General features: G+C 40.9%; 1 protein-coding gene across 1 annotated transcript in view; it reads right to left on the bottom strand.

Moving 5' to 3' along the window:
* robo1 (roundabout, axon guidance receptor, homolog 1 (Drosophila)) overlaps positions 1-16,032 on the bottom strand; it is a 516,486-nt gene that overhangs the window by 126,996 nt on the left and 373,458 nt on the right. Inside the window, 3 exon segments of the mRNA XM_034168365.1 lie at positions 1,365-1,485; positions 13,438-13,461; positions 13,463-13,596. Coding sequence (XP_034024256.1) covers positions 1,365-1,485; positions 13,438-13,461; positions 13,463-13,596 — 279 coding nt within the window.

Below are 16,032 nucleotides of genomic sequence, written 5' to 3'. Positions count from 1 at the left end.
AGTGTTTGAGGTGATAGAGATGACATGCTGTAATTTTCTTTAGTAGTGACAAGGATAGATATGACAATCAATGAACAAATATGAGAGACATAACATTGTGATAGTTTGGGCACATGCAAAATGAGAGAAGCAGAGTATATCTGTATATCTGGAGAAGGACGTTGAGGATGCATTATATTTGATGATTTATATTTAGGCTTTAATGCTGTTTATCCAAGTCAAATTCTAATATACTATAGACAAGTTGCCCTGTGATAAATTGCCGCTCTGTCCAGGGTGTACCTCACCTTGTGCCCTATGACTGCTGGCATAGGATCCAGCGCCCCCATGACCCTTAATTGGAGTAAGTAGGTATAAAAAATGGATGGATGTAGACAAGTTATGGCAAAGGACACTACATATAGAAGAAACTACAAAAGGACTGGACAATACATTAAGGGAACAACATAAATTAAAGAGCAAAATTTCCAATGCTACAGTGTGTATTGTGTAAAGCATATGATATACTGAACTTGGATAGTGATTTCTCCAATATGTATCCAGAACTTTTAAGAGCTTTCCTTTTTGTGCCAACAAGCAGGCCAATCACTGGCACCAATGGTCCCTGAGGCCCACTGCTGCCGGTGACCATCAACAGATTTTGTAGTGTGAGCTGGATGAGAGTCTATGATTCCCCCTGGGTGTGACGGCAGTCCAGTCCAGATATGGACCGTACCTAGCCCATGACCTAGTTGTCATGCCCACTGATGAAAAGTCACAACATTAGGTTTCACAAGCAATCCATGTCAATTTGGCAACTTGTAGTCGCTCTGCTATCGTTTACTGATAGGCTTGGTCCCAAAATTTAAAATTGCTTCAGGAGTGTTAAAAGTAGTTTATGATGGTCACTCGGACAGATACAAACAAAATGGAAGAGCGTGCCTATGCCTCATTTCAATATGAGGAGCTATGTTTCATTTATTTTGATGATGTCGGCTTTGTTGTTGTTTCTTGTGAAGATTGCTAGAAAGTCTATGTAGAGAAGAGGTGAACTCTGTGGAAAAACAAGGTGATACAATCTCCTATTTGCTGTCTGCTTGGAACACAGGAGAGGTCAGAGGTCACTCATGGTGAAATAGGGTGCAGCTGCTCAGAGGAGACAGCAGTGTGGGCTTCACCGTTATGTGTGACATCAGGGGTCAGCTCGCACTCTATTCGATAAAGGTCAGTAACACCATTTAGTTTTCTGGGAGATAGACAATCACACATTCACATCTGGATCCTGCCTCACAGCAGGAGAACAATGTGGATGTGTGCAAGCGTTTGTTTGGGGTGAAATGCAGAGAGAGAGTGACGTGTAAATCAGGTACAGAAGAGTTAATTACCGAGTACAGTTAGTTCAGCTATTTCACTTTCCCGCTCTCCAACCATGTTGGTGCCGACACACACATACTTCCCAGCATCACTTTTCCGTGCGTTTGTGATCATCAGCTTCCCTCCACGTATCTGAGGAACAGAAGAGGATGTGAGTGGGGAAACAGTAGTATATCTGTCCAGATCACAGTTGTAGACCATGGAGAGGATTGTGTTCAAACCTGTTAGTGATTGCACTTACATATACCTAATAAATTTGGTCAAAATGTGTAATTTGGACCAGCACAGCCCATCTGAGTCTAACCTGATTAAACCTCTATTATGTTCCCTTCTGTCATCAATCATCAAACTGTTTCAATACAGCTGCCCTGATAATAGGGTCATTTTTGCTCCCACGTGCACTAATGCATGCAGGGCTGTTGGTTTTGGTCTTGACTGTTCGTCCATCTGTGTGTGAGAAAAATGTATAATAATAAGAAAGTAAGACTTTTCATATGATTTCGGACCAAATTTGGTGGAAAGACTGCGGGACAGCTAAGGTCAAAGTGCTTTGATTTTGAGTAAATTTGGTTCAAGGTCAAGGTCATGACACATCAACATTATGGCTCAGTGCTTATGTATAAGGTATGTTTAGAACAGAAAATCAAAATTTAAAAGTGGTCTTTTTTTGTGAAATGTTATTTTAGGTATGGTTATATATATCAGAGTTTTAATATTTCTATTGGTCTCAGTTCAGTCATTGCTAGAAATTATCAGTGCATATATACTATAATGTGCATAACGCTTGCGACAACAGTTGGAGGTATCTTCTTTAGTCTGCAGAAGCCTGAAACAAAGACATTCTGTCTATTAGTTCCTGGTATTATTGAACAAGTAATATAGTTATTCTATTGAAGCAGAGTAGGAGATATAGCTAAGGTTTTGACACAAATAAATCAAGGACTTAATCTCAGCGTTATGCTTGTGACAGTTTTACCTTGCTTTAGAAACATGATGTTTTTTTCTAGGAAATTACATGTCTACCTTTACAAAAATGTATTATTGTGTGTTAGTATGAAACACAAACAAACAAACTTACTCCCTCGTCTCCCCCCGCCCTCAGCTTCTCCAGCTCTGACGTTGACTGTGGACAGTGGACTGTTCAGGGCTGGGCCCCTCCTCCCTCCAGAATGGACGAACAAGGCCATTGATGGCGCCTAAAGGCGGCCTCCGGAGTGTTCTGTCTGATAACTGGACTCTTACAAATCTTGGTCGTCGTCTCTCGTCCTGTTGTTGTGTGTGATCATTGTTCATTGTGCTGATGGGTTTTTTTCCCTGCATTGCTGCTGCATGATTCAATGCAGCAGCAATGAAGGTTTTTCTTTCCCAAGTTTTACCTTGTGTGTGCTTTTTATATGTGTTCATGTACCGGGCCGGCTTATGTGTGTTGTGTGTTATGTGTGTGTCGTCTGTCGTCATGAGGCTGGTCATGGTTTGCTCAGTCCTGCTGTTGACCTATGGCAGGATATACATCTGGAGCTGGTCCCTGGGCGCCTAAAGGCGACTTCTGCTCCTAACTGGCAATTAGGGTGGGTTAAATGCAGTAAACACATTTCATTGTGCCGGGAACATGTTCCTTTGTGCATATGACAATAAAATTCTTTTGAATCCTTTGAATCATTTGAATAATGGCCTCTCATTTAATGCTCATGTAAGGGAATCGGTAAAGAAAATTAAGTTGTCTTGGTTTTTGTTTTAGACACAATTCTTATATCTCAGTTCTGTTTCTTCAACTCTTTTTTAAATCGGCACTTAATTATAGTGATGCTACTGATCCCGTTGCCTTGGCTCAGTCATTCTTTGCTTTAGATTCTGTTCATCATAGAGTTTTAAGAATCATGACTAATTATGTAGCAAGTACATATTATACTTTGTATGATTGTGTTGGGTAACCCCTCCTTGACTAACACTTTGGTTCATTAAAAAATAAATAAATAAATAAATGTTTCTTAGATATTGTCACCCAACAGAGCTAGATTAATAATGTTTGGGTTACTGGTCTTACTGCTGCCACTGTTGAGATAGCTATCACACTCTTGCAGCACAGTATAATAAGATAAGATCAAATCAACTTTATTCATTTATTATTATTATTTTTACATTATTTATATAATGTGTGTATGCAAGGAATGTATCATTCTCGCAATGCCTTTAATTCAGAGGTTACATGTGCATTCGCGTAGTCTTTAAATATTTTTTCCACTTTAACATATTTAAACATAAGCCAATGCAAGTAAACCTGTATTGAATGTGAAAAGCTTCTCATCTGCTGACCCTTTCAAATCAGCTTCACACTTGGGGATGCACGACTGCCACAGAGAAAACACAAAGTGGCACAGATGGAACATAAAATGCTTCCTGATTGCGCTCAATGAGCACCGACTTATCGATGGCCCGCCATGAAGAAAAGTACTGGCACACTTTGTAGTACTCACCATTTGTGAGTACAAGTACTCTCTGTGCTGAACAGCCCAATCTTCAGCTTCTCACTGTGCTGACCGAGACAGACACCAACCCAAGTACTATCTTGCTCAGCATTTTGTGATACTCCAACTCGAATTCCATTTGACATCTTAATCGCTGTCAGTCACCCTATGAGCCAAAAACAAAAAACAAAAAAAAGCTTTCCTTGTCCAACACAACTGCAGGACCCCGAGGGTACACCTGAGGCACTGCAGTTCAGGAAGTGCTTTTGTAGACCTTCAGGTTCACAGTACTGGGGTGAATGCTTCAGGAAAGGTTTTCGGTGACTTTTCTTCTGTGTACACATGCCTACACGTGACATACGATCACAGATGAACATGTGCTTGTCCAGGTGAATGTCATGTCTGTCATTCCCCAGGGCTGTGATTACAGGCCAGAGGGGGTGCTTTGTTGTCAGAGAGTCCGACAGGCAGCCTGCACCCAAATACAGGTCCCATCATCCTATCAACTGACAATCACACCAGTCAGTGCAGCCACAGACAACAGCACAGTGCACCAATGATATCTGCCTTGATGGCTTAAGGTTTTAATAACACATCTCATTCTTTAAGACCAGGATCATCACCTGCAAACATGTAATCGATACCCTTACTGGAGGAGCAGTTTGCAGACATCTTGACATGCCGTACTGTAAACCTGCTTCCTCTGTCAGTATTGTTTAACCGTACAACATGGGTGTTGACTTGCATGCAGTGCAAGGTCTTGGTGTAAGAGCTCCAAACGGTTTGCATATTGACAGTCACTGAGCAGAACATTTTAATCACTGTCCCATAATGACCAGAATTCATTGGGTCTGTATTGAGTTGACTTTACAGAGCAGCTGGGGTAAATCTGGGATTCTTGAGGGACAATACAGCCCGCTTTTCAAACAGACATATTTTTTTTCTGGGTTCTAAAGCATTCCTCAACCCTTCACCCCTGTTTAATATTCATGGTGAAGCAGGAGGCAGAGAGACGTGAAGACGCTTTGGATGTCCGGCTTATTTAAGGAACCCTGCAGTGCCTGAGGGTTTGAAGTATCATTATGTTACTGTTTGTTTGAGGAAAGGCTTAACAGCTAAAACACTGTGACACTCACAAAGGCCCAAGTTCAGGGCAGACTATACAGCAGAGACAGAAGGGGGGGGGGGGGGGGTGTACTGTTGGTCCCATTGGGCTTTGCCATGAGGATCCACTTAAAGCCCAGTCCACTCCATCTATATTTTTACATCTGAGTGTCTGTGGCACTTTGCCCATTCTCCACAGGCATATTCGGAGTGCCAGAGCTGCAGGGGTTCTGAGAGCTGGCTGAAGTAAATGAATGCAGCACCAATCCTCCTTTTCTCTACATTTGTATCCTCTCGACACCACCGTACTCACAGGCCGCTGAAAGCTCACACAATCGGACCATTATCTGTACAATACAGGGAGACCGCTCTATCATGTTGCCTTTTGTTTCATGACATTTGGCAATACTGATAATGCAGGCATTTCCAATCACCATGCACTTTGTTGGTATTATGACAACAGTTCATTTTCCAGAATGATAATTAGTTTGGATTATTATACAAAAGGAAAAGGACAATGTGCAGTAATTTTGTCATTTAGGATCTCACCAACCAATGTTCTTGGCTTAAACAGTGGCATTGTTTCTGCTTATTTATCCTGCAATCGTTGTTCGTGAAAGACTTTTTCACACTCACCTGGCATGAAGTCTTAAATACATGTGAAGACACAAGAATAGGGGTATAATTTCCAGACCAAAAGGTACAATAGTACATCGAACAGGTGTGAGGTGAAATCCTGGATATCTCATGCCATCAGTCTCAATCTCAAACCCAGACACTTCAACCCCTCACTCAGCTGCTCAAGTGCTGCTAAAGAGCATCCATTCATTCTGCAAAGATCATAGCATCATCTGGAAAGTCAAGGTTAATAAAAAATGTCTTACTGACAAATCCAACACCTACACCAGTATTCCAGAAAGGACAACTTTGTGCAGATAGGATGAGTTCCTCAGTGTTGGAGTCAGTGGCTGCAAAGAAAACCTGCACCCTCTTGGCTCTTTCTGGAATAATTTGGACACCACTGACCTACACCATGCAACCGTTAGAGTAGGAGCCACAAATGCCAATGGAAAAAACTCATAGATACTCTGCCACTACTTTTCACAATACTCACAGCACCTGTGTATAGGCCAGCCATAATGTCTAGCAACTTTTTACATCCGCCAAGGGTGTAATAAAATTATTGGTGTTTATTTATTTATTTGTCTGTATGTTAGCAAGATTACGTCAAAACTACTAAAGAGATTTTGACAAAATTCTCACCACAGATAGATATTAGGTCATGGAAGACTCCATTAAATTTTGAAAGTGAACAGGATCTGGATCTGGATTCTGGACCAAGGTTCAAGGATTGCTGTTAGCAGGATTACGTCAAAACTATTTCATGGATTCTCACCAAATTTGCACCACAGATAGATATTAGGGTATGGAAGACTCCACTGAATTTTGGAGTTGATCCGGATCCGGATTGGCGGACGTCAGAAATGTCTGATTGCTCTTGTTAGGGATGTCATGATTGTTAGGATGTCAAAGACAGCCAACTTAAATTACTTTATGAACTTCAGTGTAGGCACTGAAGACATACTGCTGATATTCATGCTTGTGTTTAATGAGTACTTGCAGACCTAGGATGCAGTCAATGGTTGACTTCTAGGGTGTGAAGCCAGCAGAGAGAGCAATGTAATACCCCTGCTGCTGCAATCCCAGTGATTACCATTTTCTTACCAGAACAGTGGGATATTTTGAATATAACATGAAATAAACCAATGTCATCTGTCATTCCCTTTAAGGTCCAAAGTGTGCCAGGAGAAAAGTGCTCTGCTACTGAGAAAGCAGAGTCAATTAAAAGGTTTTTTTCTGTTGAGTAAACCTCTATTCTACAGGGTTTCATTCTACTACGAGAGTTCATGATCCCCAAAAAAGTGTAAAAAGGGGATGAAATGGTTTAAAATCTGGCTTAAAAATGCAGACCTGGTAATCTGCCTGAAAATTAAGGAAAGGAGCTCTGCCCTCAGTCAACCATGATTAAGTTGTTCAACTTTGAACAAAAATCGCAACAAACACTGCTTCAGCTTCAGATTTTTACCCCGACAGAGCACAATCAAACAAGTTTCAAGCTGTAGCCACAACGAAAACCCTGTTTAAAGAAGTTCAAACATGACTGAAGCCCTTAAGACTGTGAATAACCTGAAGTTACCATGTACTATCAACAATTTCAAGAATCGTGATGAAATTTTTGAGTAGTTCGAAAATTGGTTCCCAATTCTAAATCTGGTGCTGATGTTGGCCGTGACTACTGTGTACCAAATTTGTTCAAGACTGATAAATATGGATCAAGAAGTTACTATGATGCTTCAAAACATTTTGTAATTAAATGGGAAGGAATGACGGTCTGAGGAATAGTCCATAATAGACATGCAGCAACCTGATTTTGTCCAACAGTGGAAAACAACAGCAAAAGCTCCCTGAGGTGAAGCAGTGATGCAGTACAATCAAGTTTGTATTCACACAACGGTGTTTATTTGTACTTTTATTCTATTTTATGGTTGTTTTCAACTCAGATTCATTGTATACACAAGCAGGAGGTATGTGCACCATGAACCCACTCATGGAATGCACGATTGAGTTTTGCACCTTATAATAGTACAAATACAATACACTGGACTTTAAAACAGAATTTTGCTGGCCTACGGCAAAATCACATTCTGTTGTAAGATAAAACCAATGTACCAGCAATGCACCTGACTTCACCTCATTTTTACATCAACACACCCATGAGCGTAGGCATGAGGGCAATTCTAATCAGTATTTAGATTTGGAGTGGGCAATACTGTGTCATGAAGGGCCCAGTTGGTGAAGGTTTTCCTTGCTACTGATCACCTCAACAGGCGCTTTCGCAGATGATCAGGACTTTATGTTGAGGACAGGAGCTCATCAATGAAACCACCTGCTGAGGTGATCAGTTGAAAGGAAAACCTGTACTGTGCCAGCCCTTGCTCAAAATGACAAATAACATTTGCACTGCACTGTGTGCCACTTTGCATCAGGTGTAAGGCAAGGCCCCATACTGACAATTTGATACCCTTCATCAACTGTCTGTATACTAAAACCTCTGTCAACTTGGGTGATGTTCTCTGACATGTACAGATAAATAAGGGGCAACAGCATTTGTAGTGTTTTAGGACAACTCTTGTACATTGATTGATATACAGGCTGCCACTGGAGTTCATACACAGTTGACTAAAATAGATTGGAAAACCAAAGGGCACCTTCATATGTATCTGCCTCTGAAGTTTTCTCCCTCTTTTTATAACTTGGAGCCAAGTGAGCTTTCCCAACAAAGTGTAGTATGGAGAGAAAATCCCCACTGCAGGTGGTTAGGGATCTTGCTGTGATGATCAGTGATCACCAAGGAGACCACACGTTCTGGCATGTTGGATTGTGACGAAGACTGGATTCAACCAAACACAACAATGTAGGCTGGGGTGAGGGGCCTTTTGACGAGCTCAGCTGTTCATCACATTAAAAATGTTCCAGCCTCTACTTTTCCCTCTACATTCCCACATTAACACAGATCAAATTTACAACACCATAAACCTACTCTAGACATCAGCCAACCACTGCTCTGTTTGTAATACAACTTGGGCCATCCAAATTAATTTGCTCACACTCATTTTGTGCTTATTATGGAGCATACTGTGTGAGCTCCTGCAATTAATGGATACTGTACAGTAAATGACATCAGCAGGTTAGCACAGTGCCATTAAATCTTGCAAACACTGTTCTCAGTTCCAATGAAGGTATAAAACTGCCGCAGGCTGTAAGGGCACAGGGCAACATTCAGTGTTTTAGCAAAACACTTCATGCAATGTACAATAAATGCAACTATAGCCTTGGGCGCCATCACACCTGCACTTTGTAAAAGACACAAACTGACAAACAAGCTTATTTCAAGGTACATATAATTTCAAAACCACACACATGTTGAGAGAGACAGAATGGAGAAGTGTCTGCTTCGGCTCCTTTCACACAGAATCCTTTTCATTGAGTTGTTTGGAGACCTGACTATTATTCGACTTTTACAAGGTAACATGTTAAAGAATGAAAAATAATGGTTATTTCTACAATTTAGTAAATTTCTGTGTGTAACAGTCAATATTACTGATAACCACACAACTAAATCATCATCACTCCAACATTCACTAATACCCCGTCACACATAGCCGGAATCATGCAGAGTGGCGTCGGAATTATGAATTGGCACCATGCGAAATGTGTCGGATTTCAGTTCCAAAACGTTCAGACAGCCATCTGCGGAAGTCAACACAGTTGGTCAAAATCGGCCGGTGGCCCAGAGTGTAATGCACATGTTCAAAACTCTCCAGGCACCGTCGAGATGGGACACCTGTCTGACAGCGGTCCATGTATAATCTGACGACCATCTGACCGCAATTTACATAATCTGATGGCGGCAAAATGGGATCCGAATGATTGAGCGCATACGAGGAAACCTCGAGATGGATCTGGCATGGTATGCCTGCCCGTATGACCTGCATGTGCCACGTATAACAATGTCTGTCTGAGCTCCAACACTGCTGGCCACGCCTCTTTTCCTCCCAACTGTGTCGGATTATGGCAATATTTGCCATGTCGGGCATGCTTCTGGCAAATTCTTGCTACGTGTGACGGGGACTTAACTATTCACTATGTGGCAGACACTGTAGGATAACAAAAGAAAAAAGTATTTATTTTGATTGATCTGATGCACCAACATTCACCAGAGCTGAATGAGTGCATTTACATTATATGCTCTTTTACTCTTGTGAATAACAAGATCAGGTATTACGAAACAACCTTGGGTCATCAATGGCAACCACCCAGGCAGCATCTTAAGTAGAAGAAGAGCATTTATTATCATTGTACGTGCACACATACAACAAAACTTGACCTTTGTGTTTAACTCATCCCAATTATAGGTAGACACAATTCAACCACTAGGACCAGTGAGCAGCCACAATCCAGGTCCAGATATATACACCGTGCCTCGGCAGGGAAAGGAGCATGACCCTAATGTCCACATTTTGATGTGGGGAGAGCATCAGTGGAATTGAACCCAAGACCTACCTGCATAAGGCAAGAATGTTCACCACTGGGACACTGCTCTGCCCTTCTGTGGATCTGCCTTAACATTTAATAAACTCTTCCATTGACCAAGGACGAGCTTGCCAAAACTTTTCATTGAAAACTGTCCCCTGCTTTGAGAATTATCATGTATACAGCCAGAAAAACGAACACAGGCAGTCACATGTTCTCTGCTTTCCCTTGGCATTTGGCAAAGGTAAAGCAAGCAGCAGGAAGGACAGAATTCATTGTGGACACTTTATCTAAACAACAGAAATGAATGGGGTGTGCTGTATTCAGCTGGACAACAACATAGTGTAATTAGGGGGAAGGCCACATGCAGGAGAGCTGTACAGTGTATTCATCTCATTTGATACCTCACAAGTTGATCACAAAGACATTTCACATTTTACACAGTAAAAGTCACAGATAGTTTTCCATTATGTGATAACTAAATGAATGACATTTTGTCAAGCAATAAGAATGGCCAAGAATTAGTACATCTAACAGACAGAGAAGAACGGCTTAACACTGAGTCATGGCCCTATTAGACTGGCTTCCTACCATGGCCTTTATGTAAGCAGACTGGGGGTTACTGCTGAAACACCTCCCATTTACTACACTGTAGCCAAAAGAGGATTCATTTTTGGTTCTGATTCAGTTTCAATTTAATGTGCATTTCTGTGCACAGAGTGTGTGCTGTTAACTCACCATGTCAGGCTTTCTGAATATTGTGTTTTTTGAATAGTAGCACAGTAGTGGTGTTAACACTTTCTACTACTACACAGCTTAGTTTAAGACCAACATTGTGCCATATGGGAAATTGAACCCATGGCCTCTTGTTTCTTCCAAACAGAAAAAAAAACTGAACTTTTTAATAGTAAGAACTGCTTTCATTGACAACCAGCCCTCACTGAGAAAAAAAGTGTTCAGTTAACTAAGTTTGTCCAATCTTCAGAGGAGGGCATTACATATGTCTGGACTTAGTCATGAAAATATATGAGTACAACAAGTACAGTGCAATTTCAACACCACACTAAAGGCGTACAGATAATTATTATCTGGTAAGATTTGATTTTCCACGACAGTACCATGTTAGTAACTGGAGGACAATTAATTTGATTTTATAACAAATCCACAATGTGCATCCACATCCAGACTCACTGCTCAATCTACACTATCTGCTCATGTGGGCTGAGGACTGACTAAGAAGTCTGACTTCCCTCAAGGACTCATCCAAGCAAACTAATCAAACAAAAGTAAAAGCCTGTTTCTGCACAAGAAAAATGAAAGGAGTTGTGTTGAGTTGAAATAATCTGAGTCAGGATATTCAATTTGTTATTATTAAACTTATAGAGCGCCAAATCCACGACAGTGTCGTCTCAAGGCGCCTTCACATAAAACAACTCAACAATAAAAGCCAAAACAATTCAATCAAAAAAATCAGAGCTTGATGAAAAAGTTAAAAACATGATGAAAAAGTTAAAAGGTTAAAAAAGGATAAAGAATAAAAGCATAGTAAAACAATATATTATCATATAAAATAGCAAAACAATTGTGTCTTCAGACCAGACTTAAAAGGTCTCCACAGAGTCTGACTGCCTCACTAAAACAGGGAGGGTCATTCCACAGGAGTGGGGCACAATTTTTATTCACTCTAGGGAAACAGCAATCCTGCATCCTGTGAGCACACAGACCAGGCCGGTACGTAGGGCTGAAGTAGATCCACCATCTTTTTGTGCCATAGTGACTGATGACTGATCTATGGATTCATGCTGACCTCTAACCTAGGTCGCTGGCTGGAGTCCGGCTCTCACCAGTAAGATAGTAAGACTGCAAGTACCAGGACCCTGAAAACCTTTGTTCTCTTTCCCACCACAAGTCTACAGCTTGTGACTCCATCTCAAGAGCTAATAGGCCAAGATCACAGAGACATGAATGCCCTGCCCAGATAGTGCACTGTTAATATTTGACATTTTCAGCACATATAAATAAACTTGTGATGGTTGAGGCGAGGGTGTCACTGTTAGATCTTAGTGTTGCAATCACAGCATCATCCCCAAAGATAAGATGAATCTCTGCCTCACTGACAAACACACCCATGTCACTGAACTTCCCAACCCCACCTAGCACCCAGTCAATGCAAGCACTGAGCACAGCAACAACAAGAGCACATCACTGACAAACACTAGAATTCACTGGGTAGTGCAGGCAGAGCCAAGCACAAGCACTCACAGTGCTTGGCTGTGATGTCCATCCATTTTATGAGGAGACTGTGTAAGTCTCATGATATTCCGACGATCAGCTCAATCAACTGAATGGAACACTTTTTCAAAAATCAACACAACCTAAAGAAGATGATCTGCCAAGATTCACACGTGTTCAATGAATCCTCGCAGAGTCATGGTTGACTTCTTGGATGTGATTGCAGATAGCCAGGTTGCAGAGAATGACCCTTATAATTATCACATGGCCAGCATAGTAGCTGTTGTAACACAAGTGATCATCATTTCCATTCCAGGGAGGGACAATAAGACCTGTCTTCTTTTTGTTAGGATGATACTTGCCTCCCAAACGGAAGCAAAGACTGTTTGCAGAGAGATATAAACAGCACCTACACCCACCTGAAGAAGTTAAGCCCTGACACCACAGATCCCTGCAGCAGTACCAACCCTCAGTTGCGGTGGCAGCATTGTTAGGAAGTCCCTTCACCTGCTCCCTTGTGGTTTTTTTTTTTGCACTCAACAAAAGTGGATCTGCATGTTGAATTGATACAAGTTTTACACGGAATGTCCTTCCTGACGCACCTTCACATTACATGGAGAAATGTGGCAGGGGTGGGGTTTGAACTGGAAACCTTCTGCATTGAAACCAAGCACACTAACCACTTGGCCACCCCAACTTTGGTAACAATATTGTTGATTTATTTAAGATGGAATATTTGGTGATGTAAATTAAATATACAGATGTTTGAAGGTGTTACCTGTATCACAAAAAATCATCCAGTTCTTTCCCCCATCCTACGTAACTGCCTACAAGCTGATTTCATCAGCAAGACATCGCCAATCAATCCACTTCTGCTGACAAATGGAGCAGGGCTAACTCTATTCCTCACTCATTAAAGGATTCTAGTCACCAAAATGGACTCCTCTGGGTTTGGTAATGGCTTTATGTGAATAATGAGCCAAACAAATCAGTTTCTCAACACCAACACTGGTGATGACTTGGCCTGCATCACTGGGTCATTCTCCATGAAAACACAACATCCTTAAATAAACATCAGTCTTCATGCATCAACAAGTGTGTCTATGTGTCTGTAACAACATTAAAATAACTAAACTAATAAAAGAATTTGAGTTGATTTACACATAAAATGGTCAACAGGGGTACTCACAGTGATTCGCTCGTCTCGGTCATCAAATGTTGGTTCCATCCTTTTTCCAGGATATTGTGGGTTCAGGATGGCCGCGTGGAGGCTGACACTCGAGGACTGCTGGCTCTCCTGCTGCTACTATCACATCTGCAGGGTTCTGTCTGAAATCATCACGCAGAACTGCAACGGGACACAAAGAAGAAAAAACATGAATGAAATGTCAACATATACCCAATAACACTTTAAGCACTTTCTGCATTCTTAAAACTGTGAGGAATACGCACATCATTACAGGCCATCTGAAAATAAAATCTGAGACCATCCAAGAAAACTGCAACCATTCAATAGTTATGACAGAAAGTAAGTCTAAGAACATGCAAAGAAACTCAAATGACTCAAAAGCTGTACTGTGGCTTATAATACCCATGCATTCATCCAAGAACCTACTAATATATATTTGCTTCACATTTTGTGGAACAAGTTATCACAACAAAACCACTCTTACGGCAGTCTCCCATTACCAATTTTAGCATCCGTATATCCCAGCATCACATATTTTTTTAAAACATGTTCATAATTTTTCCAATCACTCATAATGTTGTTACTTTTACCAGTGCATACATCAGGCGGGCAACTGGGTATTTGATGATTTATTTGTGCCAAAAATGTAAATATTCAAGCATCAGGATTCATCATCAAGATACAGTGAGATAAATAAGTATTTGATCCACCATCGCTTTTGCTAAGTTTTCCCACCTACAAAGAATGGAGAGGTGTAGGTACTGTGAGAGACACTGTAAGATTTTTAACTAATTAATTTGCATTTTATTGCATGAAATAAGTATTTGATCACCTACCAACCAGCAACAATTCTGTCTCTCACAGACCACTAACCACTAATCCACCGTGTTGCCAGTGTAGCCATACTCAATGCATAAAAATCATCACCTCTTCATCTTGCCATGACATCACATATTTAAGTCCTCTGTGCTGATACACCAAAGACGCTGACACACACAGAATTGGAGATTTGGTTGGCTAATCTATCAGCGTGGACTTTTGCAGGAGGTTTCTTATGTACATTGATTTTCCCTGCAGGAACTGCAGAAGCAATGACGGCTTAATAGATTTGGAATGATGGAATTTCAGCATTTGGAGACAGCGGAGCTCCACATCATCCTATTTCTAAATGGATCATGTTATCAAGACAGGAACTGATTTGGGGATGAATGCCGTAATAGGAAAGTTGCCACACTGACAAAGTGCATCACATTAGAAACAGTATTGATAACTTTGGTTTTCTAAGAGAGGAGAACACAAAGAAACGGTAACTTTCTGCAGCTGTGCCGTGCCACTAATCATTTTCCAGCTGCTCCGCGTATATAACACAGAAAGATGATGCTTTTTAAACTTTTGGCTGATGTTCAGACTGTACACTGACTGCAGTAAGTGAGGTGAGAGTAACATTGTTATCTTTTGTATATAGAGGACGGTAATGTGAATGGTGTGCCGTCGGGTTCGTCTTCGGAGGATGAAGCGATAAAGTGTCTCACGTTTATCGACTTGCTCCAGGTTATCTCAGCCCCAGATCAAAGTCAGAGCGACTCGAGGACCCCCTTCACCTGACAACTGGCGCATTCCTGACTTGAAGCACCTAGTTGGTCATTGCAAATCCAGATATCACACTCTGTTTCTTGCAATGAGGAGTAGGAGTTCAATTCATATAAACCAGGTTTTGGAGTAGTATACGGGAAGCCAACAAGGCATCCATAACAACGCTGAAGGAGTTATAGGCTTATGTGGCTTGATTTGAAACTGTGCATATAAGGCAACTTTTGTTAGTTGTGTCACCACACAAGAAGTAATACAGAGAACAATTTTCTTAAACACTAGAACTGAAAGTCTACACTTTAAGTACATTGTAATTGATTCATTTCGACTCCACTGTGGGGCTGTAGAGAGGGAAAAATACACAAATTAGGTCACTGTCTAACTACTTACAAGCAAGATTATATCTGACTTTGCTTCTGTTGCATGCAAACCTTATCAGAAAAAACACACACGCATTGATTTTTTTTCTGTGCGTCATATCCTGTTGCAGTGACTGAGGAGGTAGAAATAAATCAATAATAATTACGTGTGCAACACAGTTTTGCAGCACTCCCTCACATTCAGCTCAGCAGCACAGCTGCTTGGTGAGTGAATTGATTTTCTGTGCTTAAAAGCAGATACGGTCATCCAAGAATGCAAATACCAAACATCCGCTCCATGAGAGCTCCATGTGAAGAAACACACTGTTTATATGATCAATGCCAACCAGCTCTGAAGAGCCTTATTATAAAGTCACACTCAAATTCAAATGTTGAAGAGGCTTAATCAGCTTTGGTTTATATACGGTGCGTCCAAAAAGTATTCACAGCACTTCACTTTTTTCCACATTTTGTTATGTTACAGCCTTATTCAGAAATGGAGCAAATTCATTTTTCACCTCAAAATTGTACTCACAACACCCCATAATGACAACATGAAAAAAAGCTTCTTTTTTTTGTGTTTTTGCAAATTAATTAAAAAAACATAAGAAGCCACATGTACAAGTATTCAAACCCTTTGCTTAAT

Source organism: Thalassophryne amazonica, chromosome 4, assembly GCF_902500255.1.
Source record: "Thalassophryne amazonica chromosome 4, fThaAma1.1, whole genome shotgun sequence".
NCBI classification, from domain to species: domain Eukaryota; kingdom Metazoa; phylum Chordata; class Actinopteri; order Batrachoidiformes; family Batrachoididae; genus Thalassophryne; species Thalassophryne amazonica.
Note: the sequence above shows the minus strand (reverse complement) of the source record. Positions and strands in the feature narration are given on the sequence as shown.